Source organism: Gossypium hirsutum, chromosome A08 (genome assembly GCF_007990345.1).
Source record: "Gossypium hirsutum isolate 1008001.06 chromosome A08, Gossypium_hirsutum_v2.1, whole genome shotgun sequence".
Lineage (NCBI taxonomy): Eukaryota > Viridiplantae > Streptophyta > Magnoliopsida > Malvales > Malvaceae > Gossypium > Gossypium hirsutum.
This window is the reverse complement of record NC_053431.1, coordinates 126,688,050-126,715,118: the sequence shown is the minus strand read 5'-3', so window position 1 is coordinate 126,715,118 and position 27,069 is coordinate 126,688,050. Positions and strand designations below refer to the sequence as shown.

The 27,069-nt window shown below is 31.0% G+C and overlaps 5 protein-coding genes and 2 long non-coding RNA genes across 8 annotated transcripts; 3 read left to right on the top strand and 4 right to left on the bottom strand.

Annotated features, from left to right (window-relative positions):
* Nucleotides 1-798: 798 nt before the first annotated feature.
* On the top strand, nt 799-4,229 carry LOC121204770 (protein EFFECTOR OF TRANSCRIPTION 2). Its single transcript, XM_041075302.1, has 3 exons — nt 799-975; nt 1,182-1,514; nt 2,922-4,229. The coding sequence occupies exons 1-3, from the start codon at nt 808-810 to the stop codon at nt 3,972-3,974; spliced, it is 1,554 nt and encodes a 517-aa protein (XP_040931236.1). The 5' UTR covers nt 799-807; the 3' UTR covers nt 3,975-4,229.
* Nucleotides 3,569-10,934, bottom strand: LOC121204771 (uncharacterized). Its single transcript, XR_005899953.1, has 2 exons — nt 10,511-10,934; nt 3,569-3,760 (listed from the first exon to the last, which is right to left on the bottom strand). It is a non-coding gene; the product is annotated as an uncharacterized lncRNA (long non-coding RNA).
* LOC107940200 (protein EFFECTOR OF TRANSCRIPTION 2) lies at nt 5,331-8,139 on the top strand. The gene is made up of 3 exons (XM_016873634.2): nt 5,331-5,487; nt 5,620-5,913; nt 6,900-8,139. Exons 1-3 carry the CDS (start codon nt 5,368-5,370, stop codon nt 7,833-7,835), a joined length of 1,350 nt encoding a protein of 449 aa, XP_016729123.2. The 5' UTR covers nt 5,331-5,367; the 3' UTR covers nt 7,836-8,139.
* Nucleotides 10,935-11,649: 715 nt separating the features above from the next.
* LOC107940192 (probable caffeoyl-CoA O-methyltransferase At4g26220) lies at nt 11,650-14,595 on the top strand. Its single transcript, XM_041075300.1, has 5 exons — nt 11,650-11,802; nt 12,593-12,672; nt 12,859-13,003; nt 13,879-14,010; nt 14,128-14,595. The coding sequence occupies exons 1-5, from the start codon at nt 11,737-11,739 to the stop codon at nt 14,416-14,418; spliced, it is 714 nt and encodes a 237-aa protein (XP_040931234.1). The 5' UTR covers nt 11,650-11,736; the 3' UTR covers nt 14,419-14,595.
* On the bottom strand, nt 14,490-16,099 carry LOC107940193 (40S ribosomal protein S15a-5). 2 transcript variants are annotated; one of them, XM_016873626.2, is made up of 3 exons: nt 15,804-16,099; nt 14,889-15,049; nt 14,490-14,756 (listed from the first exon to the last, which is right to left on the bottom strand). In XM_016873626.2, exons 1-3 carry the CDS (start codon nt 15,931-15,933, stop codon nt 14,658-14,660), a joined length of 390 nt encoding a protein of 129 aa, XP_016729115.1. In that variant the 5' UTR covers nt 15,934-16,099; the 3' UTR covers nt 14,490-14,657. The 2 variants fall into 2 exon arrangements, with proteins under 2 accessions (XP_016729115.1, XP_040931235.1); XM_041075301.1 differs by having other exon boundaries at nt 14,490-15,049; nt 15,804-16,088.
* Nucleotides 16,100-17,156: 1,057 nt separating this feature from the next.
* Nucleotides 17,157-20,888, bottom strand: LOC107940196 (uncharacterized). The gene is made up of 7 exons (XM_016873629.2): nt 20,436-20,888; nt 20,212-20,297; nt 18,745-18,823; nt 18,606-18,665; nt 18,330-18,451; nt 18,114-18,185; nt 17,157-17,446 (listed from the first exon to the last, which is right to left on the bottom strand). Exons 1-7 carry the CDS (start codon nt 20,790-20,792, stop codon nt 17,344-17,346), a joined length of 879 nt encoding a protein of 292 aa, XP_016729118.1. The 5' UTR covers nt 20,793-20,888; the 3' UTR covers nt 17,157-17,343.
* A 4,881-nt stretch (nt 20,889-25,769) lies between these two features.
* On the bottom strand, nt 25,770-26,725 carry LOC121204769 (uncharacterized). The gene is made up of 2 exons (XR_005899952.1): nt 26,327-26,725; nt 25,770-26,248 (listed from the first exon to the last, which is right to left on the bottom strand). It is a non-coding gene; the product is annotated as an uncharacterized lncRNA (long non-coding RNA).
* Between the last annotated feature and the right edge of the window lie 344 nt (nt 26,726-27,069).

Genomic DNA, 27,069 nt, shown 5'->3' with positions numbered 1-27,069 from the left:
AATAAAATAAAAAAATCAAAACAAATTATAAAAATATTAAATATTAAAATTGATGTAAAGTTATTAAAACAATAAAAAAATTTATAAAAACTTATAAAAACTATAAAACTATAATAAATTATAGAAAAAATTATAAAATTAATAAAAATTATTTACAATATTTAAATTAAAAACATATTACTTTAAAAATAATAAAAAATTTGTAAAAAATATGAAAAAAAATATTAAAATTGATATAAACTTATAAAAATTATAAAAAAATCATAAAAATTTGAATTAGACCAGTTAGCTCAAAATTGATAAGGGTATTGATCCAGAGAAAGCTATTAGACAAATTGACCTGAGAATCAGACGATTGAACCATTTTTTTATTTTTAAAAACTATTTTAAAAAAAATAAAAGAAATATTTTTTTGAGATATAAAATATAGTATCTTAAGTCTTAAGAATTAGTGTTGTTTGAATCGAACCAGACCAATCGATTGAACTGATTGAATCACGAATCGATTCAAAAATTAACTTTTAACTGATTAGATTAAGAATCGGTATGAAGCAATTGAACTGGCTAGAAACTGGTTGAATCAACGATCAAACCGGTCGAATCAGTTTTTTAATTTTTTAATTAAACTGGTTGGATCGATCAAACCAATTGAATCGATGAACCAATAGCTCAACCGGTTGGACCACAAATTTAGTTTAAAACACATTATTAATAATTCAAATATTTTATTCCTAAAAGGAAAAAAAATCCAAATATTTTAATAATAAAGTAAGTTCCAAAAACAAAAAAAGCAACGCCCATATTATAATGAAAAAAAACGCTCGTTATAAAGTGGCGCAAACAAATACAACGGTCCTTTCCCACAAGGAAGATCCGATCCCAATGGGAGCGGCTAAATTGGCGGATGTGGTCACCAGATTCAACCGTGAAGATCACAAACGAACCAAGCACGACTCTCAGTTCTCCAAATGGAAGGTGCCCCCATTCAATTCCATAAATTCTTCTCAGTGTTTCTCCTCTTAATTCAATCATCCATTGACAACAGGCTTTTTCTAAAGCAAAAAAATGAATCCCTATCCCATTTCTCATCGATTTTGATAAAAAATTATGTAAACCCAGTTTTTATATTCGATTTATGAACCTTAATCTCATCTGGGTCCTTTTGTTTGTCATTTGTTTAGGTTCTAATTGGTCCTCATGATTGGGAAGACCATTCAGTGGGGAAAGAAGGAGTGGCTAGATACAGGGTTGAAAATCTCCCCAAAACTGCAAGCTCAGGTCTTTATGAGCTTGCTATAAATAAACCTTCGAGCAGGGACCATAATGGCAAGCTTGACTCAGACAAGGTTTTGGTGGTTTATCTTGGGGAGGCTGATAATGTCAGGTCAAGGCTACAACAATATGGCCGTACAGGTGCTCACTTGGGCAGAAATGACTCTGGGATTAATAAAGTATGTGGGTGCTTTGAGGACATTTTTGCTAGAGGCTACTCGATAGTTTACAGATGGGCTCCTGTGAGTACTTTCTGTTTTCAAATTTTTTGTTAATTTCAACTTGATTGGCATCATATTAGTGAATGGAAACTATTTGAGAAGTTTTGAATTTGAAATCAAACTGTATTTATATCAGGTGTAGATTTTAGTAGTAAAATATAACAATGGTAAGTTCATATTTCATGCACAGTGAAGGAGTTCTGGTGATATTTTAACTTGATAATATTTTGAAGTTTCTTTTGCTAATTTTAACTTGATTGGTATCATATAAGAGTTTGAATGGAACCTATTTAAGAAGTTTTGAATTTGAAATGAAACTGTAAATTATATCAGATGCAGATTTTAGCAGTCATAGTTCATACTTAGTAGAGTAATAGTGATGTTTTATATATATATATATATAATATTTTGATGTTTCTTTTGTTAAATTTAACTTGATTGATATCATATGAGAGTTTGAATGGAACCCATTTGAGAAGTTTTGAACTTGGAATAAAACTGTAATTTATATCAGGTTCAGGTGTAGATTTTAGTAGTAAAATATAACAATGGTTAAGTTCATAATTCATGCATAGTGATGGAGTGCTAGTGATGTTTTATTGATTTTCTAGTTCATATATATATATACACATATATATAATATTTTGAAGTTTTTTGGCAAATTTTTTAACTTGATTAGTATCATATGAGTGTTTGAATGGAAATTATTTGAGGAAGTTCAAAATTTGAAATGAAACTGTAATTTATTTCAAGTGTAGATTTTAGTAGCAAAATATAACAATGGTAAGTTCATAGTGCATACATAGTGAAGGAGTTCTGGTGATGTTTGATCTTCTAGTTCATATATATAAGATTTTGAAGCTTTTCTAATGTTTGCTGATATGCTACAATGGCCATTTACTGGCTTTAATTGATAGTTGCAGCATTCAAGCACTTAATAACTACTAATGTTTATGCTTAGGAGGTGAAAATGGTAAGAATCATAGGAAAAAATGTGTACCAAGAACCTATGTTACTCGGACTTGGGTGTGAGTGTTGGATATGGATATGTATCCCTCACGAATATGATCAGTCTTTTTAAGTTTTTTCCATGTATTTGGATGATCTTTAGAAGTCATATCCCCATATCCGTGTTTTAGACAAGAGTGTATGACACGGATACTTCAAGAAAAATTAAGAGTCCAAGGAACATAACCAAGAACAATGAAAGGCTATATACGTGTTAAGGCCAATTTCACAAATGGTGAACTAATATGTATATATATGTTCTTTATACTGTTATAAGCTCTTAGTCTTGAATGAATTGCGGATGATATGATTTTTGAGGCCAAGAAGCTTTGAAAAATGTTATTACATGTTCATCATTGTATCCAAATTTTGGTTTTTAATCTAATTCCTAATGTTATTTTACTTTCCCATGTTAAATAGATGAAAAACAAGGCAGATGCTCGAAGAACCGAAGCTCAGCTTCTCGGTACTTTTGATTATGCATGGAATAAAGGCTCGAACGGTATACGTCGTCACGATGATATCCTTCAAAAACTAGATAAGCATGCATCAAATATTATGAAATTAGCCAATTTCTCCAAAAAGCATCTACCCTTCCTTCAAAAGCAAGTGGGCATCAAAATCAAAGCAGGCAAGCTAGTTTCGGACAACAATGAGTTCGGGAAATACAAAAATGGAGAGAACCGCAACTTTTTGCTTCAAGTTTTCAACTTCAGCAGATCCCGGCCTCGGTTGGTTTCGAATCATGGTGGCTCCGACGAGAATGAAACCTTCTCTTGTGGGGTGGTTTTAGACGATGGTTCGATTTGTAAAAGGCCACTGGTTGAAGGAAGAAAACGATGCGCTGAACACAAGGGAAAGAAAACTAGAGGGTCTTCCACGAGGTCGAGTACGAAATCACAACCGCATAAAGAGGACTATCCCGAAATCGAGCATTGTAGTCCTATTTGTGGGGTTGCCATGGATGATGGTTCTCTTTGTAGAAGGCAACCCGTTTCCGGGAGAAAAAGATGTGATTTGCATAAAGGGAGGAGAATTTATAGCTCCGATTCCGAGATAACAAGATATCAAACAATGCCATATGCGGTTTTCAATTCATATTCTGATGAAAAAGCTTCAGTTTTTGATGAAAATCATACAGGGATGAAGATTACCACTCTTGTTTCTGGATTAGACGAAACGAGTCCATCCCATGTTTTCGACTCGAATTCAAGTCTCAATAGCAACAATTGTAGTACACCCATTTGTGGAGTACCTACCTGCAATGGTACTCCCTGCAAGAGAACAGTTAATGGAAATGGAAGGTGTTGGCAGCACTTAAAATATAGTGGCAGCCGCAGCAGCAGCAACGATTTTGCTCCGCGAAACTCGAACAATGACAGTACGGGTACATCCATTTGTGGAGCACCAACCCGCAATGGTTCGTCCTGCCGGAGAACAGTCAAGGGAAATGGAAGGTGTTGGCAGCACTGATAGGTCGAGGCAGGTTGGCCCGAGCATTGATTGATCGAGAGTCACCATTTTTTATGTTTCGGTGAGTGCCGGAGCCAAAGGATTAACTTAACAATAACATGATTATGTATTCACTTGGAGAGGCTGCTGTTGGATTATGTTGTAGCTTTTGTATTATTGTCTTGTGAGTGCCACTGCCTCCCCCTGCGCCCCTCTCCCCCGCACAAAAATATATTTTTTTGTTATTAATTATTATTCATAAATTGTTTATGTTTAGTGTTTATGGTTTTATGTTAATATTTTGTGTGAATGTATTTTTTAATAATTATTTTAAAATTAATTTGTTAGTAATTTAGGATTATATTATAAATTATTGTGTTTGTAATTATTTTAAAATTAATTTATTAGTAATTTAGGATTATATTATAAACTGTTGTGTTTAGTTTAGTATTTAGTGAGTTTTTAGTAATGTAAAATTATTTTGTTAAATATTTTGTTAATAATTTATTATAAATTGTTGTATTTTGTGAGTTTTTAGTAATGTAATTTTTTTTTAAAAATAATTTTATAGTTATTTTGTTCAATTAGTCGCGTTTACCAATAGGCGCCATCTATCTCATACTATTTTCGTATCTCTATATGGGTCATATATTAACCAAGAAAAAAGATATAAGCAGTGGCGCTTATGAGAAAGGCGTCACTAATAAAATAATAATTTAAAAAAATATACTTTAACATAAAAATGTGGTTCAGATAAGCACAAAAAATATATATATAATTTTCATATATAATTTAAATGACAATCTATTTCAATATATATATATTAAATTATTTAGGTAAAAAACTCACAAGGCTACAAGAGGGCAGCTTACGAAGGACACTAAAATTCACTCGATTGAATCACATCATGACACGAGTCTTAGATCTATCATATCATCAACGTACAAATAATTTTATCACTTTAATGATGTGGCTGTTTGCATACTACTTGTAACTTAAGTATTAAGGATTCAGATATTTCACTGGTAAAAGATGAAGGCATGGACAAAAAATAAAGGTAAGATGTTAAATTTAGGTTTTAAAGTTTTTTATTGTCATTTAATCTATAAAATTTAGTTAAACTGTTTTAATTTAAATATATAGTTGTTAAAAATAATGACATTGTTATGATAATTTATAAATATGGATGAATTTTTTAAATTTTTTAATATTTTTATTAAATTTTAATTTGTTATGAGATATACGTGAATTTTTATTTTGAAAATTTTAAATTTTAAGTATTAAAATAATAAATAAAAGGAATTAAGTCTAAAGTAAAAAATAAATAAAATTAAAAAGAAATGAGGCAATTTCAACCTTATTATAAATAAGAAATGCCCTTCCACAAAGTGGTGCAGTCACAGACAATTGCATAATGGTGCTTATAGTCGAAGAAGAAGAGATTCCAATAGAATTATTGGCCGTTCACGTCGACAGATTGAAAAGAGAAGATCACAAGAAGACCGACCACGATTCCGACTTCTCCAAATGGAAGGTTTTTTAATCTGCCTTAATCCAACTTTAATCTTGCTTTTGATTTTGCTGAAAAAATCATCTATATCCAGTTTAAATTTGATTTATAAACCTTAACCTGGTCTTGGTCTTTTTGGTTTTTTAATTTGTTTAGCTTCTTATTTGTCCTCATGACTGGGAAAATGGGAAAGGAGGAGCGGTGACCAGATACAGGTCTGAAAATCTTCCGAAAAGTTCAGGTCCAGGAACCTATGAGCTTGCGGTGAGTAGGGACCGCCATGGCAAGCTTGAACCTGATTTGGTGGTTTATGTTGGGGCGGCTGAAAATATTAGAGCAAGACTCCAACAATATGGCCGTGATGGTACTCATCTCTGTAGAAAAGATAAAGGATGTCCTTTGTTTGATATTTTTGCAAGAGGTTGCTCTATTGTCTACAGATGGGTTCCTGTGAGTATATGTTTTTCTACTTTCCAACTTTATTGGTGTCCGTTTTTGGAACTGTACAGGATTACCCGGTAAGATTGAAAATCCGTTGATATAGTAGTTCGGAAAAAGAGGTTTAAAAATCAGTTGAATTGAGGATTGAATTGATTTTATATTTTTTAATTTTTTTAAATTTTTATAATAATTTATTAAATCGAACTTAGATCAAGTTTGACCAGTTTCAAAAATTATGTATATACATCTCTATGTAGTATCGAGTTCGATTTAGTCGAGTTTTTTCTTAAATTTTTTAAATAACCATCATAGCTAGATTTGATTTTTTATTTTGATTTTTTGGATTTATTTTGGCAAGCTTTGTTTTATTGCATTTAGACATTATTTGATAGAATTTCAAAAAAAAAAATTTCATAAATAACCTTTTAAATTAAGTAAATAAAAATAATCAAAAAACACTTACATAATGTTTATAAAATTTTTAAATTATTCTATTATTTAAATATAAAATATTTTTTTATCATAAAAAATTAAAATTAGTTATAAATTAAATAAAAAATAGGATTTGATCCGTTGTTACAACTATGATTTTTATGCTTTGGAGGTAAAAATGATAAGGATCATAGGAAAAAATGTGTACCAAGAACTTCTGTTATTCAGACTTAGGTGTGAGTGTTGGATATGGATATGTATCCCTCACGAATATAATAAGTCTTTTTTTAAGTTTTTTTCATGTATTTAAAGAATTTTTAGAGGTCATATTTTTATATCGTGTGTTGGATAAGAGTGTATGTGTGTGTGTATATATATATATATTCTTTATACTGCTATAAGTTCTTAGTCTTGCATGAATTGCAGATGATATGATTTTTGAAGGCCAAGAAGCTTTGAAAATGCACTTTTCATCAATGTTCTTATTACATGTTCATCCTTGTATCCAAATTTTGGTTTTTGATCTAATTCCTAATGTTATTTTACTTTCCCATGTTAAATAGAGGGAAAACAAGGCAGATGCTCTGAGAACCGAAGCTCAGCTTCTCGGTACTTATGATTATCCATGGAATAAAGGCTCGAACGGTATACGTCGTCACGATGATATCCTTCAAAAACTAGATAAGCATGCATCAAATCCTAAGAAATTAAATCAAAAGCAAGTAGGCATCAAAATCAAAGCAAGCAAGCTAGCTTCGGACGACAGTGAGTTCGGCAAATACAAAAATGGAGAGAACCTCAACTTTCTGCCTCAAGTTTTCAACTTCAGCAGATCCCGGCCTCGGTTAGTTTCGAATCACGGTGGCTCCGACAAGAACGAAACCTTCTCTTGTGGGGTGGTTTTAGACGATGGTTCGATTTGTAAAAGGCCACCGGTTGAAGGAAGAAAACGATGCGCTGAACACAAGGGAAAGAAAACTACAGGGGCTTCCACGAGTTCGAGTATGAAATCACAACCGCATAAAGAGGATTATCCCGAAATCGAGCATTGCAGTCCTATTTGTGGTGTTGCCATGGATGATGGTTCTCTTTGTAGAAGGCAACCCGTTTCCGGGAGAAAAAGATGTGATTTGCATAAAGGGAGGAGAATTTATAGCTCCGGTTCCGAGATAACAAGTTATGAAACAATGCCATATGCTATTTTCAATCCATATTCTGATGAAAAAGACTCGAATTCAAGTCTCAACAGCAACAATTGTAGTACACCCATCTGTGGAGTACTTACCTGCAATGGTACTCCCTACAAGAGAACAGTTAATGGAAATGGAAGGTGTTGGCAGCACTTAAAATATAGTGGCAGCCACAGCAGCAGCAATTATTTTATTCCGCGAATCTCGAACTATGACAGTACGGGTACATCCATTTGTGGAGCACCAACCCGCAATGGTTCGTTCTGCCGGAGAACAGTCAAGGGAAATGGAACGTGTCGGCAGCACTGATAGATCGAGGCAGGTTAGCCCGAGTATTGATCGATTAAGAGTCACCGTTTTTTATGTTCCAGTGAGTGCCGGAGCCGAAGGATTAACTTAAGAATAACATGATTATGTATTCACTTGGAGGCTGCTGTTGGATTATGTTGTAGCTTTTGTATTATTGTCTTGTGAGGATAATCTAGATGTTGTTGTGTTTGGATGTGTGATTGTTGTGAATATTATGTGCAAATTACAAAAATAAAGTTATTGTATTTATGGTGAAGTGAAGCTTAGTATTTGTAATGGAATATTGAGGAAGGTATTTTTGTAATATAGAGTTAATTAACTAATTTTCATGGTATATATATTGATTATTCTATAAAAAAATGATAATTTTAGACGGGACACAATTATGTCACAATTTATAATATAATGTAATATATATAATAGGCTTATATGTCAAAAAACCCTTTAAGAAAATACAAAAAGATTAGTTAAGTCCATGTATTAAATTCGTATCTAATTAAGTTCTTGATGTTAACTGAAATAATCAATCAATTTAAGTTTCATCATTGATTACATTGACCGTTAAAATAAATTAACAAACCAATTAGATGGTGGTATGTGATAGTTTCTAGTTTAATATAATATTTTTTCATAAAAAATATTAAAAATCAGAAAAAAAATATAAGATAAAATCAGAAAAAAATCAAAACAAATTATAAAAAATATTAAATATTAAAATTGATGTAAAGTTATTAAATTTATTAAAAAAATTATAAAACTTATAAATATTATAAAAATATAATAAATTCTAATAAATTATAAAAATTATAAAAGTAATAAAAATTATTTACAATATTTAAATTAAAAATATATTACTTAAAAATAATAAAAAAATTGTAAAAAATTATGAAAAAAATTAAAATTGATATAAACTTATAAAAATTATAAAAAAAATTCATAAAAACTTGAACTAAACCAATTAACTCGAAATCGGTAAGGGCACTGGCCCGAAGAAAGCCTATAACACCCCTAACTTGAATTTGTTGCCGGAACAAGATTACGGAGCATTATCGAAATTTATAAATCAAACAAACAGAAAATGTAAACATTTCATATCATATGTCATTTATGTCAAGAACCAATCAAGATTATACATATTATCACTTAAACGAGCCCTCGAGGCCCAAATTGAGCATTAGAAACAAATCGGTATTAAATCGGAAACTTAGAAAAATTTTCGAAAAATATTAAAATTTCGTCAAGATGCAAGGGACACACGCCCGTGTGGCCAAGCCTTATGTCACACATGACTGAGACACACTCCCGTGTCTTTGCCTGTGTGGATGAAAATATGCTATTTTCCAAGCCACATTTCTCACCCCATTTGTCATCAACCTAACTCAACACTTTTACACATAAACAGCCTATATCATAGCATTCAAATCAAGCTAAAACCAAGTTTTATGCATGTATTATCATCACATATGTTCTAGTATTCAAACTTATCAAATTGACCGAAATCACTTATATGTCTATTTGTACTAAGTATTAACATACCTATAAGATTATCATCATTCAACCATACCAGACACTCACATCCTACATTATACTATATGCACCTCAAAATATGTCCATCACTAGCCATCTCAATGGCTAAATGCAACAGAGCATTTATAAGCCAACATTGGCTAAGATAACCTATATATGCCATTATAACTAGAATCAAATAATCCAAAATTACTAATAATATTGATGGATAGTGTGATATAACTCCGTCAAGCTTCTAACTCGATTGAGCTTCTGATAATCTCTAAGGTAGATAAAATAAACACATAAGCAATGAATACTTAGTAAGTTCGTGTAATCTTTAATCATATCAATTCATTTCAAATATGAAATTTATACATATCAAAAATAATTTAAAATTAATATTGCAATACTCATGAAGTTATATTCATTCACTCACAAGGTGGATAAATCCACAACATCACTTATACATATTATCCCAAATTTAGTAGGATTTAAATAACTTTGACTCTTCAAAATTTCTTTATTTTTATTTGCATTTCTTTACTTTCCACACTTATTCCATATGCATCACACACCAGTCATAAGCATATCATTCAACCATAGCTATAAACTAGTGCATTTAAGCATAGACCTTTTTCGAATTAATCACATGATAACTCATTTCATAAGAAATTGTGTAACTTAAAACTTATCACTCTTTCATGAGCACAAGTACATTTTCATTTGAGCATTTACCCTTTCAACATATCATATAAATAAACATATTACCAATTAACCAGTAACTTGGCACTTATCTAAACATCAACAACAACACTTGTTAGCATACTTGAACATATTTCATATAAATTCAACATTGGTAACCTTATTTTATCAACATATCACACTTGAGTTTATTACTCATTACAACTTCGATCGATGAATACACTTATATCAGATCAGCAGCAATAATAACATTAAGTCTTCAAACATTAGTTTCATATGTCACTTATCAAATCTTACCAAATCAGGGAACGGCTTATGGATATAAGTACATCGTATTCAGAAACCCAAAGACTGCACAAAAGTACATAAATACTAAATAGAAACAAATAAGGGTTGAACAAAAGCTCATAAGAGCTGAACAGCATCAGCAACAATTGTAGTACACCCATTTGTAGAGTACCTACCTGCAATGGTACTCCCTGCAAGAGAACAGTTAATGGAAATGGAAGGTGTTGGCAGCACTTAAAATATAGTGGCAGCCGCAGCAGCAGCAATGATTTTACTCCACGAATCTCGAACAATGACAGTACGGGTACATCCATTTGTGGACCACCAACCGGCAATGGTTCCTCCTGCCGGAGAACAGTCAAGGGAAATGGAAGGTGTTGGCAGCACTGATAGGTCGAGGCAGGTTGGCCCGAGCATTGATCGATCGAGAGTCACCGTTTTTTATGTTTCAGTGAGTGCCGCAGCCGAAGGATTAACCTAACATGATTATGTATTCACTTGGAGGCTGCTGTTGGATTATGTTGCAGCTTTTGTATTATTGTCTTGTGAGGATAATCTGGATGTTGTGAATCCTTTTTTTTTTCTGTATAAACTACAAATATAAATTATTTTATCTATAGTCAGTGAAATTTTTTATTTAGAATGAAAAATAAAATATCTCTCTAATTTGTAAAATAATATATATATATTTTTTGCTTTATTTATTAATTAAATAATTAAGCAGAATGTAAAGCTTGTGAGTTCCTGAAATTCCTAATAAATTTCGACACAATACAGATACGAAACGTTTTGTAAATAATTAATAAGCTTAGCTTCATAAATCATATTTGTATTTAAAATTAGGGTATATATTTTATTTTGATTTTTGAGTTTAGCTTCGATGTTTGATCTAATATCCTAATCAAATGGCATCAGGTACCAAATTGAATATTAAAGTTAAACTCCAGTATCAAAATTTTGATACATTTAATAATATAAGTTCAGATAAAATAGCATTTTACCCTGAATGTGGCATATTTACCTAATTTAGTCATTGAATTTTTTTTACTTATGCTTAGCAGCTTTTCTCAAAATTTTTACCCATGTTAATATTATATTGTGCCATACCATCATCTAAAAGAAAAAACTTTTTTTTTTAATTTGATAATAATATGGTACAATCTTATAATATCACAGTCATTATATAAATTGAAATTAAAAAAATTATTAAATTTAAGGATTAAATTATATCATTTAAATCAGTAGTACACGACTAATATGGATTATTAAAAGACATGCATCAACTTGGTGTGAACTTAATTCATAATATACATATATATATACACATATATATATATATACACACATATGTATTTCAACCGGGTTTTGCATTATTTGTTTCTCAAGCATATATTTGAAGAGTATGGAATTTACAAGAGCCGAATCATTTCTCCATGATGGGTTATTGCAGAGTTTGGAGTTAACTAAGGTATTTTATTTTTCATTATTTTTTCCCTTTTACTAAATATATTGTAATTTAGAGTTAGAAATTATACATTGGAGGCTATTAGCAATACCTTCTATTGGCCGATTAATTAAATTTTTTTTATATATAATAAATATTTTTATTAAAATATGTATTATTGATTTTAACTTTAAAATAAATGTGTAGATTAAATTTACGTATCTCAACATATATAATAAAATTTAGAAGTAAAAAATTAAAACTAAATTATATAAACGCGAAGGGACGGTTGACTTTTATGAGAAAACTATGCTTCGCTCATCCAAAGTTTATCAACTTTTAATGAGTCAATGTTGTCTTTGATCGGGTTTGTCTCTTACAGCATATAAGACATTTATTAACTATGCTGCCTACCAAAATTTAAAATTATTTTAAGCATTGCGACACGCACGAACCTTATATGTTGTAGGGCAGAAGCTCAAATCCTTCCAAATATAAATGTCAAGCAAGATCTGTCTTGACAAGGTATTCCTATTTGGTTGAACTCATTGCCTCAAGCACTCAAGTTCTTTTTGAAATTGGGCAACAAAACTACAATCAAAACAATACCAACTTATTGAAGGGTCCAACAATTTAAAAAGGACGACACTTTAAAGAATTTTTTCTAAAATAACCAACTTCCTTTAATAATAAATTTTTAAGATTTTTTCTAACTTAAAAAATAATAAATTTAATATAAAATGAATAATTCGAACAAAATATTGATTATGGTTCGGATTTTTTTTTTTTATAAACTGGACAAGTTTTGAAACAGTATATCTTGAAGACCAACGGCTACCCTAGGGAACCAACACCTCTAAAGAAGCTCCGAGAAGTTACTGCAAGGCATCCAGGGTAACAGTGTCTTTGACTTCATTTAATTTGTGACTAAAATGAAAAACAAAAATCGACTTAACGTCAATCGATGTTAATTCGATTACTTAAACCAATCAATTAATAGATTAAAATGTAAAATTTATAGATCAGATTGATTTTTTAATTCAACGGACTGATTACTCTCTTCTAACTCGATTTAAGCAGGAAATTAATGAGCACGGCACCAGATTCAGGTCAACTAATAGGGGTGTTACTTAAGCTAATTAATGCAAAGAAGACAATTGAAATTGGTGTTTACACTGGCTATTCTCTTCTCCTCACTGCTCTTTCAATCCCTTATGATGCTATGGTATTTATTCCCATCGGTTTTCGATTCATAAGTTTAAATAAATAAAAAAATTTAATGATTTTTAGAAACGAAAATTTTATTGATTTTTAGAAACGAACGAAACATAAATTTTATTGATCTTTTAATGATATAAAAATATTTTTTAATTAGTGAAAATTGTTTAAAATCAAATAATTTCTTTTTCAAAATATAATTCAATAAAATATTTTCTTTGTCGAGGGAACTGGGTTAAGTATGAAAAATATCAAACTCCCAACAGGCTCCTCAATAGATCGATATCGTCCTCAATGGTGAGTTTTGTCCTCCAACTCTATTGAGAGCTTGAATACCTAAAAAAAGCATCAATGACAAAGTTCACAAAGCTAAAGCGTCTTGTCAAGTGTTTTAAAAGGCAAACCATGCGCAAAAAAATCTAATATTTGCACTTAGTGGGATTTGAGGCCATGCACTATAGCATACAAGGCACTAAGTCAGAAACTATACTACCACTTGGGCAAGAAAAAAACTATAAGCTTTAGGGTATGGGCTCGAATTAGACCATGCACAATTGAGCATTATTTCCCTGTTTAAGCATCCAACAAGGCGCTCTTGTTCTTTGAACCTATCACTAGCATCTCTTCAAACATTAGAGCTCTCGGTTGAGTCATGAGATAAAACCCCCCACCAATGACATACGAAACATGATGAGGGTTCCGCCAGCTCTGAATGAATGGATGACATTAAGCAAACTTCTTCCAAAAAAGGCTTTATTCCCTCAAAACACACACACACACACCCATACACAAACATATATATACATAGACCAAAAGTTGGAATATTTCTCAAGTTTATTTACCATAATCTACTTTGTTCATTTATAAAACTCATATTTGCAGATTATAGCCATAGATCCAAACAAGGAAACATATGAGATAGGCCTTCCCATTATCCAAAAAGCAGGTGTGGAACACAAAATCAACTTCATTGAATCCCAAGCTTTACCAGTTCTGGACATACTTCTTCAAAATTTAAGCACTAAATACCCGGGTTTTATTTTTTATCTCCATTTCTGTTTTTTTTTTTTTTTTTACGGATTCTTCAAGTTCAATCAATTGAACTCGTCTTCATTTGTTTCATTTCTGCAGAAAGATAATGAAGGGAGTTTTGATTTTGCATTTGTCGATGCGGATAAAGAAAATTACCTGAATTACCACGAGAGGCTTCTGAAACTGGTGAAAGTTGGCGGATTGATCATCTTTGACAACACGCTTTGGGGAGGCACGGTGGCTCAACCAGAAGAGGCGGTTTCAGAAGATAGAAAGGAATCGAGGAGGTCAATCATAGAGTTTAACAACTCGGTTTCAATCGATCAACGCATCGAAATCGCTCTCGCTCCGTCAGGTGATGGGTTGACCATCTGCAGGCGAATTCGTTGATGTTTTCTTCTAAGAAAACTATCCTGCAGTTTCATTACTATGATCTTGCAATAATAAATCAAAGCAAACAATAAAGAATACTAGATTGTTATAAAAAAAATATTGATTCCGAACATTGCTTATGCTATGTTCTAGTGATCGATATTCAATGAAAACTTCGGATAGTTATTGGAAAAACCCGACCCTGAACAACTATTCTTCCCCTTTTTCTATCTGAAAGTGCGCATAAAAAATGAAGTCTAATGAAAATAACCAAGAACCTGCCCACCCACATTCCTTCTAATGGCTTCTTCGTGATCCAAAATACCATCGGGAGTTGAAATCACAACATAACCCCACTGCATGGAATAAAGATTATCGAAAAACAACATAAGTGTGGGAAGAATTCTATAGACATAACCGGGTACATTTGCATATCCTATACCAAGCCGGCCAGCACCTTCTATATAATAGGCGATGAATGGGCATACCTGCTGAGTTGGAAGTTTAAATGTTGTGTACTTCTGGATATCCTTCGCTTTGATGTCCTGCCGGTAAGTGAGTGCTCGGCAATCGTTTACCCTGCCTTGTAGTTCAACTGTGATCTTCCCAGCTCTATGCGGATCGAAAAGCTCAAAGTTCCTGATGTATCCTTCCGAAAAGAAGAAATACAAACAAGTTAATGACCGAAAAACAAGCAACGGATCCATCGTCCCGTAGCAGGCAGTAACCACAAGTCTAAACATTCAACATCTTAGACCCTTAGTCCATAACTATGTTCTTTCAACTCTTTATTCTTCTTAAAATAACTATTTAAGTTGGAATTTTGAATTCTGGTACGAAGATATGAACTTCTAAGAACCTTTCAAATATATGAAAAAACTCAGAAAATTTTGAATATACCAGTGTTGAACACATAACTATATCTAGGACTTACACGAGTAACATAGCTATTCGAAACTTCTGAGAATTTTCATCCACATAATATTGATGAAAAAATAGGCAAAATATTATACTCGGAATCAGAGATGATGGTCAAATACAGGTATTTGTCTAAATAAGCATTTTTTTTTCCTAAAATTTTATATATTGGGAAGATGATATTATGATTATTGTTTAATATGATTATTTCAATAAAAAAATATCATGAACACAACACAAATCATAACTATATCAAAATTTATATAATGGAAATTACTAAAATGTCAATTTATAAAAATCTATATCAAATGACACTAAGTTAATAATTCTGTGCAGTAAATAACAAATTTAAGAAAAATAAATAAATTTCATAATTTTTTCGGTGTTACAACCGAAGTTGAGAATTAATCAATAATTATTAAAAATCAAGCAAAAACCGATTCCGATTAATAACAACGAATTCAAAAAAAAAAAAAAAAGCTTACCTCGGTCTTTCATTATAGTGAGGAAGGAAGATATGACGGTGGAGATCGGCTTCAATTCCACCGTTGCTTTGCCTCTCTTCTCTGCATTCACTATTGATCTCAACGCATCTTTTAGAATCCTCCTTCCCATCTCTATCTCTCCCCAGTTTTCGGTGATGATCGGTGAACAGCTAAAAACGCCGCGAAAATAATAATTCCGCCAAAAGGCCCAAAACCTGGGCTATGGTCGGGGCCTCTCTCGATCCAATCGGCCTAGTTTTTTTTGAGAAGATTTGAGTTTTAATCTTTTCACGTTAGTCCTGTTCATCTGCTCTGATTTACTGTTTAAAAATAGGTTAAACTATAACCAAGGTCACTAAACTATTAGTAAGTTTATATTTTGGTCATTCAACTTCAAAAAGTTACAAAATGATCACTAAACTATTTGAAAGTAATTATTTAATTCATTAGGCTATTAATTTTTTTTAAAGTTTATCTAACAAGCTCCAAGAGACGATTCAATGATCGATAGGGTAGACCAGTACCTATCATTGAGTAAAAAAATATACATTAGATCCAAGTTTATCTAACAGTCAGTATCAAAGATTGGAGAAGAAAATTGTTTAGGTTTAGTTCGCAAATTCGTGAAATTCAAAGTTGCTTCATGAAAAAAACTAAACAGTAGAAGAAAAGGGGAGGAGAGCTTTCAATTGATGCAAACGATACGAACAGAGAAGTTAACAACAACGATTTTAATAGTCTCGTGCCTTAAATGAAAACTTTCAAATAGTTCAGTGACAATTTTGTATCTTTTTGAAGTTGAATAATCAAAACGTAAACTTACTACTAATTTAGTGACCTTGGATAGAATTTACCCTTAAAAATAATTAAAAAAAATATTAATGTTTATATATTTCTTATAATTAATTCTAAATAAAAAAAAATTAATACCCCTATTTATAAGTGTATTCCATTTTTTGTCAATTCCCTATTCGGCATTTTAAGAATTTTAACAATCAATGAGAGGCAGTATTGCGATATTGGTTGTGGTATGGAAAATGATGTGCAACCTAAGCTGAACAAGCACCAGCTAGAGCGACTCAGGCACTCGAAACCCAAAGTTCAAAGTGTTCGACTAGAATTTTAAAATGAAACAACAAAAGAATATCTTAAAAATCCGTTGTAGGGAGTGAAGATAGATAAAAGTTGCACATCATTGTTCAAGCTTTTGACGCATTGAAAGAATATACTTAAATTTTCCAACCAATATATTTGATTTTCATCTTTAAAACTTGTAAATAGATTTATCCATGCGTTAGGGTTTGGTTTGGTTTAGTTCGAATAACAATAAAAATTATTGTTTAACGCACAATATTAGCAACTCTCATATATACATATATATATTCTTTTTGGTACAAAGGAGGTTGTACGATTGCATATGTTATGATTCGAACCTAAGACTTGGTCAATACTACATTTGAACTTATTCTCGCATCAAGTCTTCGAATCTTTGTCCATTTAAGACGAGTCGAAAACGGTTGGATGCTAAGTTCGAGGGAAGCTAAATTCTATGAACACTATAGCCTGCATCTTCAGTTGTTAAGCTCTCCTTCCAGTTCTCTAGTTCAGATCCACCGAAAAGCAATTGCTTAATTCCGATGTAGCTGTCGAATGAAACATTAAACTGGTTAGAGTTGGGTACACGTAGTCCGATCACGGGTAAGGGCCAAGGAAATAAAAGATCTTTAAGTACCCTTGTATTATAGAATCTGGATCAAATTTATACTTCTATTATTAAATGGATCAATTTAGTCTTTACATTATTAAAAAGAATCAAATAAGTCCATATTGTAACAAAGTTAACATTTACTACGCAAAGTGTATTGAAAGTTATTTATCAATTGCAGTTTAATTTCAAACAAAATATTTCATTTACAGCACCATGAAAACTTTAAAAAAATGATATTTTTTAAATAGGAAATGTTAAATCTATTCTAGTTTAGCCTTATTTGATTCTTCTCAATAGAACAGGGACTAAATTGATCCATTTAATAGTAACTGGACTAATTTGATCAAGTCCCTATAGTAAAGGGACCAAAGGTGAAGTCAAAGCCTTCAAGGAACCAAATTCGATGAATAAGAAAAACCCTAGTGATCGGCATTAGTTATGGAAACAAAATATGTGTCCCGAATTCCTAACAAACTCCCTTGCCGAGATTCTCACAGGTTGAAGCTTAGTTTGAATGCTCGGTCAAAATAAATATCCGAAAATGTACTCGGATATAAGTGCTAAAAACTAGTCTCTAAAGAAATAAATATTCAGAAACTTACTCGGAGCTTATTTGCGTCAATGCATTTATCAGAACATCCAGAATCAATGGTTCAGTAGTTCCAATATCCACCCTGTTCTCATCAGATTCACGAGCAGGAATCACGAAAAATGTCCATTCCCAAAACCCGAAATAAATGAAAGATTGGTATTTGCACAGACTCAACAACGGAAGAAACAAGAAAGACAATAAAAATTCTTGAAAACAGAACATATACCATATACGAGCCAAATTGTCTTGAACCTCAAGATCCCCAATGTTGTAAAATGTAGTTGGATTCACATTTGCTCCTTGAATAGCATCGTAACTGGGTCTTTTCTCCAAAGGAGATTGCGATAACTGCAGATAATAATACAAGCAACAAACATTTTCTTTAAGGTGCCGAATATGGCAAGCTTAATCCGAATATAAGCACAAATGGCCCATCCTAATACAATAAATTCATTGCGAAACTTTAAAATTAGAGTTTCTTCATCTAAAACAAAAAATTTACTTGCATGTTCATCGAATTGCAACCACCAAGCCGCCCAATGATGTGCCATGATCGAATTGTCTGCGAAGGACTCGATTGTTTGAGCCATTGAATTTTTTTATAAAGATAATACCGTTTAAGATTCAAGGAAATCACTTACATCGCAAATTAAGGATATATCTTTCTCCAATGGAGTGTTGTAGAATTCAAACCAAATGTACGAGTTTGAAAAATCGAATCTGCCAGTGTTGACAAATAAAGAATTGATAAACAAAATGAAACCCCCACAAATTCGATCACCAGGACAAGCAATACTAGTAGATGTTAGAATGAGTAAACACGGACTAATTGAGCAATAGGAAACAAAAAGAATTTATAACGAAGATAAGTCCAGCTATAACCAAGCTAAATACCACGATCAAGGAGCGATTGAAAAATGTTTATCTACCAAGGACACCTTTCAATATCTCTCGGCCGGTAATTACAAACTTTGTCTCGACAAGGTCCCCCCCTCCCCCGGTTAAGATAAAATCTAATACATTTGAACAGTACTTATTCTCCTTATAGATAAAATTATCTACTACTGTACTAACAGAGTTCGAACTCTGAAATCATCTCAACAAATGTAGAGAAACTAATAACAAAAATTCAGACAAATCTAAATACTGGGATAAACAAAGAGTGAATGAATACTAAATCGGGGCAATCAAAAGTGCCTCTATTGAAACAGTACTTAATCTCCTTATAACTCAAGTGATCTACTATTGTATTAACAGTCCGAATTCTGAAATCATTTCAAGAAATGTGTAGAAAGTACAGTGAATCCAAATACAATGATAAACAAGAAGTGAATGAACAATAAGGGCAATCAAATGTGCCTATATTGAAACAAATGATCTAATGTTGCATTCGTCCAAAAAAAAAAAAACTACTGTTGCATTAACAGTCCAAAATCCAAAATCATTTTGAGAAATGTACAGTAAGTACAGCAAATCTGAATACAATTGAAAAAACAAAGTGAATGAACACTAAGGGCAACCAAAAGTGTCTCGATTGAAACAAACACTTATTTTTAGGAGAGTAAATAAGACAATAGTACTCGCAAGCTACTCAAGTTCAAATAATAATAAAAACTTGAACTCGATTTGGTAATTATCGAGCCAAACTCAAGTAACTCGATTATATCTTGAGTTGATCTTGAGCTTAAAAGATAGACATTCGATTGAGCCAAGTATTGAACTCCAAATTTTGAGTTGAGCTTGAGCTCAAGCTTGCCAGTATTTGGACTCGGCTCGGTTATACCCTTACTTATTCTCCTTATAGCTCAAATGATCTACTATTGCTTAACATTCCGAAATCACTTAATCCAAAGATGATGATAAACAAAAGGTGAATGAAAACTAAGGGCAATCAAATGTGCCATTATTAAACAGTAGTTATTCTCCTTATAGCTCAAATGGTCCACTAGAATACTATTGAATTAACAGAATCCAAAATCATTTCAAGAAATGAGCACAAACTATATATCAAAAATCCGTATTAGAGGATAAACTAGATATTGAATGAAAAGCTAAGCCAGGGTAATCAAAAACATTAAGCAAAAGCCGATATTCTTAATGAAACTCACTTGTTGAATGTTACTTTCATGGGTGTCCCAGACCCAGTCTTTTTGTGTAAAATTTTGTTCCTTTTCTTCCTCAACCTATCCTCCATCTGAAACAATTAAATCATCTCCATCGATCAAATTCTTCATACAAATCACGAAAATAATTAAAACCCATTTTCAATCACATAAAACCCTTAAACGTCAGCAAAAAAATTACAAAAATCGACTTCGAATTGTTCACTTACTTTGGACCTAGCTTTTTCTGGGTCATCGAGACAACTCCCAAGAATCTCAGCAAATTCAGGGTCTTTATCATAATTCTTCTCCTCTTCTCGCCCTCTAAATCCACTCCTTGCCTCGTACCCTTCATTATCATCATCATATTCGTCGTCCATCTCTATATCGAAAGGCTGGGAACTAATATCTTCTTCCCTTCTTTTAGCTTTTAGCATCGAAAATGAAGCCTTAGGTGAAGCATAATGACTACGTAAGGCGAATTTAACAGTTGAAAATGGCGGGAAGATGTTGAAATGAAAAGAAATATTAGGGCGAACACTGTTTGGGGATTGAAGAACAGTGGCTCCAGGGTTTAGGGTAAGCATTTCTCTTTTGATTTCTTTTTAAGTTTAATGTACAGATTTTGCTTTGTAGTTTGTAGCTTTCCTTCAATGGCGCCCTTCCACATGGGTTTTAGAAAAACCCTGCCAAGCCGAATATGATCTTATCTTTTATTACTTCGAATCAGAGCCGTTGATCATCTGGTCGGGTCGGTTACTGTAGAACATTGTGATACTATTATTCTCCCTCACGGTCATGGGTTGGACCGGACTATGCTGAAGCCCAAAATTTAAAACTTATTTTATTTAAATTTATTATAAAAGAATAAATTTATATAAATATTAATATAAAATTAAATTTTCTATATTTTCATTATTTACAACCAATAAAATGGGTCAAGCCAATTGGGCTGATTGGGCGAGCAAGTTGCAACTTTAGTTTTCGTATTCTGATTTCATTATTTATTATTTGAATTTTAAACTTTAAATCTTAAATTAGTAACGGTTTAATTTTTAAATTAAATTTAATTGTTAACTTTTTATTAGGTGTAAATTGTGAATTTTTAATTTATGTTTATTTTTTATATTTTCATTTTCAAATTTTGGAAATTCAAGCTTATTTCACTCGGCCCGTATAAACAACAAAATATAAAAAGGTAAAAAAAATCGAATACAAATATTTTATGTGAAAAACTTTTTCAAAGAAGATAAAAACCACGGATAAAGAAAATTTAACTAAAACGGCAAATAATATGTTCTCTTAATCTTAATGTTATGAAGATGTAAATTCTAGTATTATTAAGGCCCTTTTATATGTTAAAATTCGTGTGAATATATAACTAAAATATCTCTATAATAATTAGAGTTTAACTGAGAAAAACTCTGTTTAAGTTGAATACATATCAGCCACATTATGATTAGACATATCGCCTCATTCAAACGTCGTTAATTGTGCCGTCATAATGTTGTACTTCTCCTTATCGTGACGTCGATTCTGCTTCATCTCTAATTTTTCTGAAAATATGACGCACAACTCTTTTAGATTTCTTTCCATTAAATAAAATGGAAACATGCTTAGAATTATGCTATTTATCCACGTAATTAAAAATAATTTCTATATTTTACATAGTCATTTATTATGTTAGTGAAAAGCAAGGTGATTATTACACTGTTTTGAAAAGTGGCTTTAAATGTTAAGAAAAAGAAAGTTCACAAAAAGGAACTGAAACCTTTTTGATAGCTTTTCAAGAGAATCAAATGTCAAATTTGTAAATCTACTTTTAATCACTACCTCAATGATTTTTATTTTGACTTTCTTCTTTTTTTAATTTATAATAAATATTTTTATTTAGTATTTTATATTTTTAAATATAATATGCAAATCTAATCCTCATGGAACATGTATTTATATTTTTTTCAGTAAAATAAAGTATTTTCTTTTTGCTGTTAAGTTACTCAGCACTTAGATTTATTCATAGATCAAGATATTCGTTTAGGTCTAAAGACTCATTTAAGTTTTAAGAAGGTTTGAATAAAAATATTAGACTCTAAAAATAAGCTTACGTAAAAAAAAAAGGCCCTGTTTGAACATAGGCCGATCTCGAGCTTGAATATTCAAGACTTGAGCTCATTTTTAAGTTTATAATATTTTATATTATATAATTTATAACACATTAAAAAAACCTATACTAAATATATAATACTATTCTAATGTAAATATTAAAATAAAGTTAAGATAACTATATAAAAAATGTCAATAAAAATTAATAATATTAAAATAAAATAAAATAAATATTTTTTAAAAAATATTTAAAATATAATATGAGTGGACCTAAAATGAACTTGTATTAGTCTTTTACAAATATTAGTGAATTTAAACAAAATTTTAAGCTTATATTTTCCATTGGGTTAAATTTGAGCAAATATAAAATATATTAATATTATATTTAAACTCAACCTATGAACACTTTTACTCACCACCAACACTATAATAGTTGTAATCAAAATCTCCATTTTAATGCAACTTTGAAATTTATGTCATTGGATTTTTTTTATTTATTTGCTTCTTTATTTTTGGAATTTAAGTATTTATATTCTAAAAAAAATTATGTTTCAAATATTATAAAAATAATTGAGGATTTGATCTTCACTTTAAATATAGAATAACTTTAAAACTTACTACTAGTTCTCACCTTTTAATGGCTCTTATAGGTAGCTTGAAAATAAAAAATAAAAATAAAATATTTCCACTTATATGAAATTTGTTCTGAAGGTGGTAGTTAAACTTTCCAATCATCTCATCCCCAAAACAACAAAACATACAAACTTAAAGTCAATTGTCCATTTTAATAAAGTCGAATTCCATATTGTCGGACCTTTTTTATTTTATAATATATATAAAAATTCGCATTTAATATGCAGGTAACTTCCCCCCTTTGAATAGTATTTCCTTTTCAATTTAGTGATTATTTTTTTATCTACGTTAATCTTAAAAATTAATAAATTTTTAATTTAATTTTTAAATTTAAATTTCCTCAATGTATGATAACATGAAAATTTTATATTCTTTAACGAAATCTAAGATCAATGATCAATTTGAAAAAAAAAATACATAATTTCGAGATTAATATGAACAAGAGAAAGTTTAAAAATTAATGTGAGAAAAAAACTAAATATTAATTTACCTTTAAAAAAATAAAATCAATTATATTTCATATTCTATTCACAAATTGGTATGTAAAAATTTTGAATCAATTTAAAAATTACAAATATAGTTATATTACTAAATCTAACTAGAATATTAATCATATACAAATTTGTATTATTGGTTAAATTTTTTTAGTAAATTATCTCGTTAGCCACTCTAAATTGAAGTTATTCTTATTTCGGTCATTTCAACCTTTTTTTTTGTTATTTTGGTCATCCCACAAAATAAATTGATCAAATTTGTCACTCTATTATTAAATAGTAATAAAATATTAATTGTGCATTTCTATGTTAATCACTTTAAATAGAAGCCGTTCTTATTTTGATCACCTTAAAAAATGTGAAAATGCATAGTTAATATTTTTGTTATCATTTAACAGTGAAATGATCATATTAATCAATTTTATTTGAGTGACCAGTTAGTAAAAGAAATTGAGATGACAAAAATAGAAATAATTATGATTTAAAATGATTAACGAGATAATTTACTCTAAACTTTTTATAAAAATATTCATGAACTGAGTTAAAAACCTAATTCCAGAAAAAAAAATCAAATCTAACCCCATCTAAAAATTTCATTTTACTATTTAAATTCAACAAATCAAACTCAAATAAAATTAAAAGATATGAACTCAATCCCGACCTAGAGTGGGCCAAGCTAAGACTGCTCGGTCGATGAACACCTTCACCATTCCATCATCGTCACTGCAGGAAAAAGAAAAGCAGAAACAGACATGAAAATATCAAAGAACGAGACAGGCCATGTCGAATGATTGACAAATGAAAGGCAGAAATTTCGATGCAAAAAAGTAAAGAGAAAGGAAAATGAAAATATAGAAAAGTAATCATTTCAATGGCGGGGCCAACGATCCACACATTTCCACGCGGATTCCACGCGGATTCCACGCAATCCTATGGGAGACAAAATCAAAAGTAAATTAAATTAGGTCTAATTTTTGTTTACTCCTTTTACTCGTTAATTTTTAAATTTTAGTCCTACTTTTGATTATAAAACTTTCTTATTTGGTACTATACAAATTAGTAAGGGAATACCCACACTATACACATTATGCCCAAATAAAGTTACTCAAATAAATGCCTACCACTTATTCCTCAAAAGTTCAAATTCGAATGAGTCTTATAAGTGAACTGCCTTTGACCACCAGATCAAACACGAAAATTCTTAAAACTTTAAAATTTCCCTTTTGATTTAAAAAATAAAGTTTAATCAATAACATTATTAAAAAAATTATTTGAATTTAAATTTCTAACATTTTAATGATTTAAAAAATGTTTTATATGAATAATTTGTTGAGTTTTTATATATTTAGTGAACCACAATATGCCAGAAAATTAAGCATTTATGCCAATTAAAGAGAATATTTAAGGTTTTAGACCATTTTGTTTAAAATTAATGAAAAAAAGCCAATTTTAGGATAGGTGACAAAAACGCTCCCTACAGGTATCGTTTTTGTGTGACATAACAAGAGAGAAGGAAGCTTGGGTGATGTGGTAGAAGAGAGGGTGAAAGCGTGCCTTGAAAGTAGAGGCGATCATGGGCCAGGCAGGGCCCAAACAAAAATTTAGGCTTGTTTGCTAGTCCTAGGCCTAACCTAGTCCAAAAAATGGACCTAAAAATTTGCCCAAGCCCAGCTCGGATAAAAATGCTAAAACTCGAGCCTGACCCCCCATATTAATTTTTTTATATTATATTATTTTTAACATAATTTTTGAATATATATAATACATCAAAAATGCTAAAAATATTAAAATAAATATCTCTGAACAATTTGAAATAAAGTTTAAAAAATGTAAACTTAAATAATACTGAGATAGATGCAACTTAACAAGAAAATGTCTCTAAAATAATAATAAAATTGGCAATAAAACAAGTGTTATACAACATTCAAATAATAACAATATAATAGTAACAATATAATAGTGAAATTATATCAAAATAATGAGAAAACAATAAGAAAATATCATTAAAATAACAAAAAAGTATTTTTTTGTCATTTAGTGAATTTGGGCTGGGCTTGGGCAAAAAACATCTTACCTGAGCTTTATTTTTTTTGCCCAAACTCATTTTTTAGGCCTATATTTTTACCCAAATCCTCTCACTTTTCGGGCGGGCCTTCAGGTCGGGCCACCCGAGCAAATTTACTTATAACACAATAACTGAATATCTTCAAGCTCGTTCGGTATACCCACATGATTCACATCATTATTCCACATGTTCAAATAATATGTTATTCCAGAAATATAATAACAGAAAAAATAAAATGATAACTATATTGTTAAATAAATGGTAAAGTATACCATCAATCACTCCACTTTTATTTCAATAATAAAACAGTCACTTAACTTTCAATTCGATCATTCAACTTTGAAAAACTGACAAATCAATCACTAACGTTATTGAAAAGTGACAAGTCAGTCACTCATTAATATTTTTCATTACGGGCCTAGCGAAACATGTGACGTGGCCAGTTAACTTGCCACATTGGACGTGAGGAGCAAAAGGTTCTTCTTCTTCTTCAACTAGCCACCAAAAGTAAAAAAAAAATGTTAAAGAAAACCTATGACATTTTTAAGATTGTTGACCCTTACCACTGTCATAGTCATTGTCGCTACCTTTGATTTGCTTGCCGCCTTTGTTTTCTCTTATTCTTCCTCTTTTTCTCGTAATTATTCTCATTTCCTCAAACAACCAACAACCTAATTTCATTTTCATTTACGCTTAATAATCCTTTCTATTTCCTTATGTTTTCTCATTTTCCAAGCAACCAATATAACTAAAAAAGAAAAGCATAAGAAAAATAATTAAAACAAAAGAAAGAAATTAATTTACACCGTAAACAAACAAAACTCACCATCAATAGTGGTGTTTTAAGCCTTACAAACAACATGTCCAACTCGACATGAATCCTAAATCATTGATCTGGATGACTAAGTCAGTAACGCCGACTTGGGTTTAATCTTGAGACCATGAAATTCCAAAACTCTAATGGATGTTCTCTGATCAAAAAGAAAAGAAAAAGGGGCAAAGACAACAACATCGGTTGGAAGCGTGGAGGAAGCCATGGGAAGAAGAAAATATTTGAAGGAAAAAGGTATAGATTTCAAAAAGAGTCAGGGATTGGATCATAGTTAATAAAAGAGAGATTTTTGGATGATGCAAAAGGAGAAGATAGGAAAACATGGACGACGACGATTGATTTCTAAGAGTGAGGGATTGGACGACATCTCAATTTCATTTTCTTCATTTTCTACTGTCCAGCTAGGGTTATTAAATGAGGCTGTTTAAATGACAACAAACCCTTCAATGTGGCTATTTAAATTGTAGCAAGGACTCTAACATGGTTGATTAAATGACAGTTCAACTTTTCGTTACATTTGTAACATCAAATGGTTGATTAAACTGAGTTGTATTGCCACATCATTGAGTGTAATCGTACACTTATTGCACGAAAGATAGAATGTGTATGTCTCGAGTCTCCATCTTTTCAGCAAAACACTAATAAGTGCGTGGTCCAGTTTAGTCCCAATAAGCATATAGGACACATGCAAGAATCTCGCCTCTTCTAAGTACCATTCAATAACACACGATACTCTC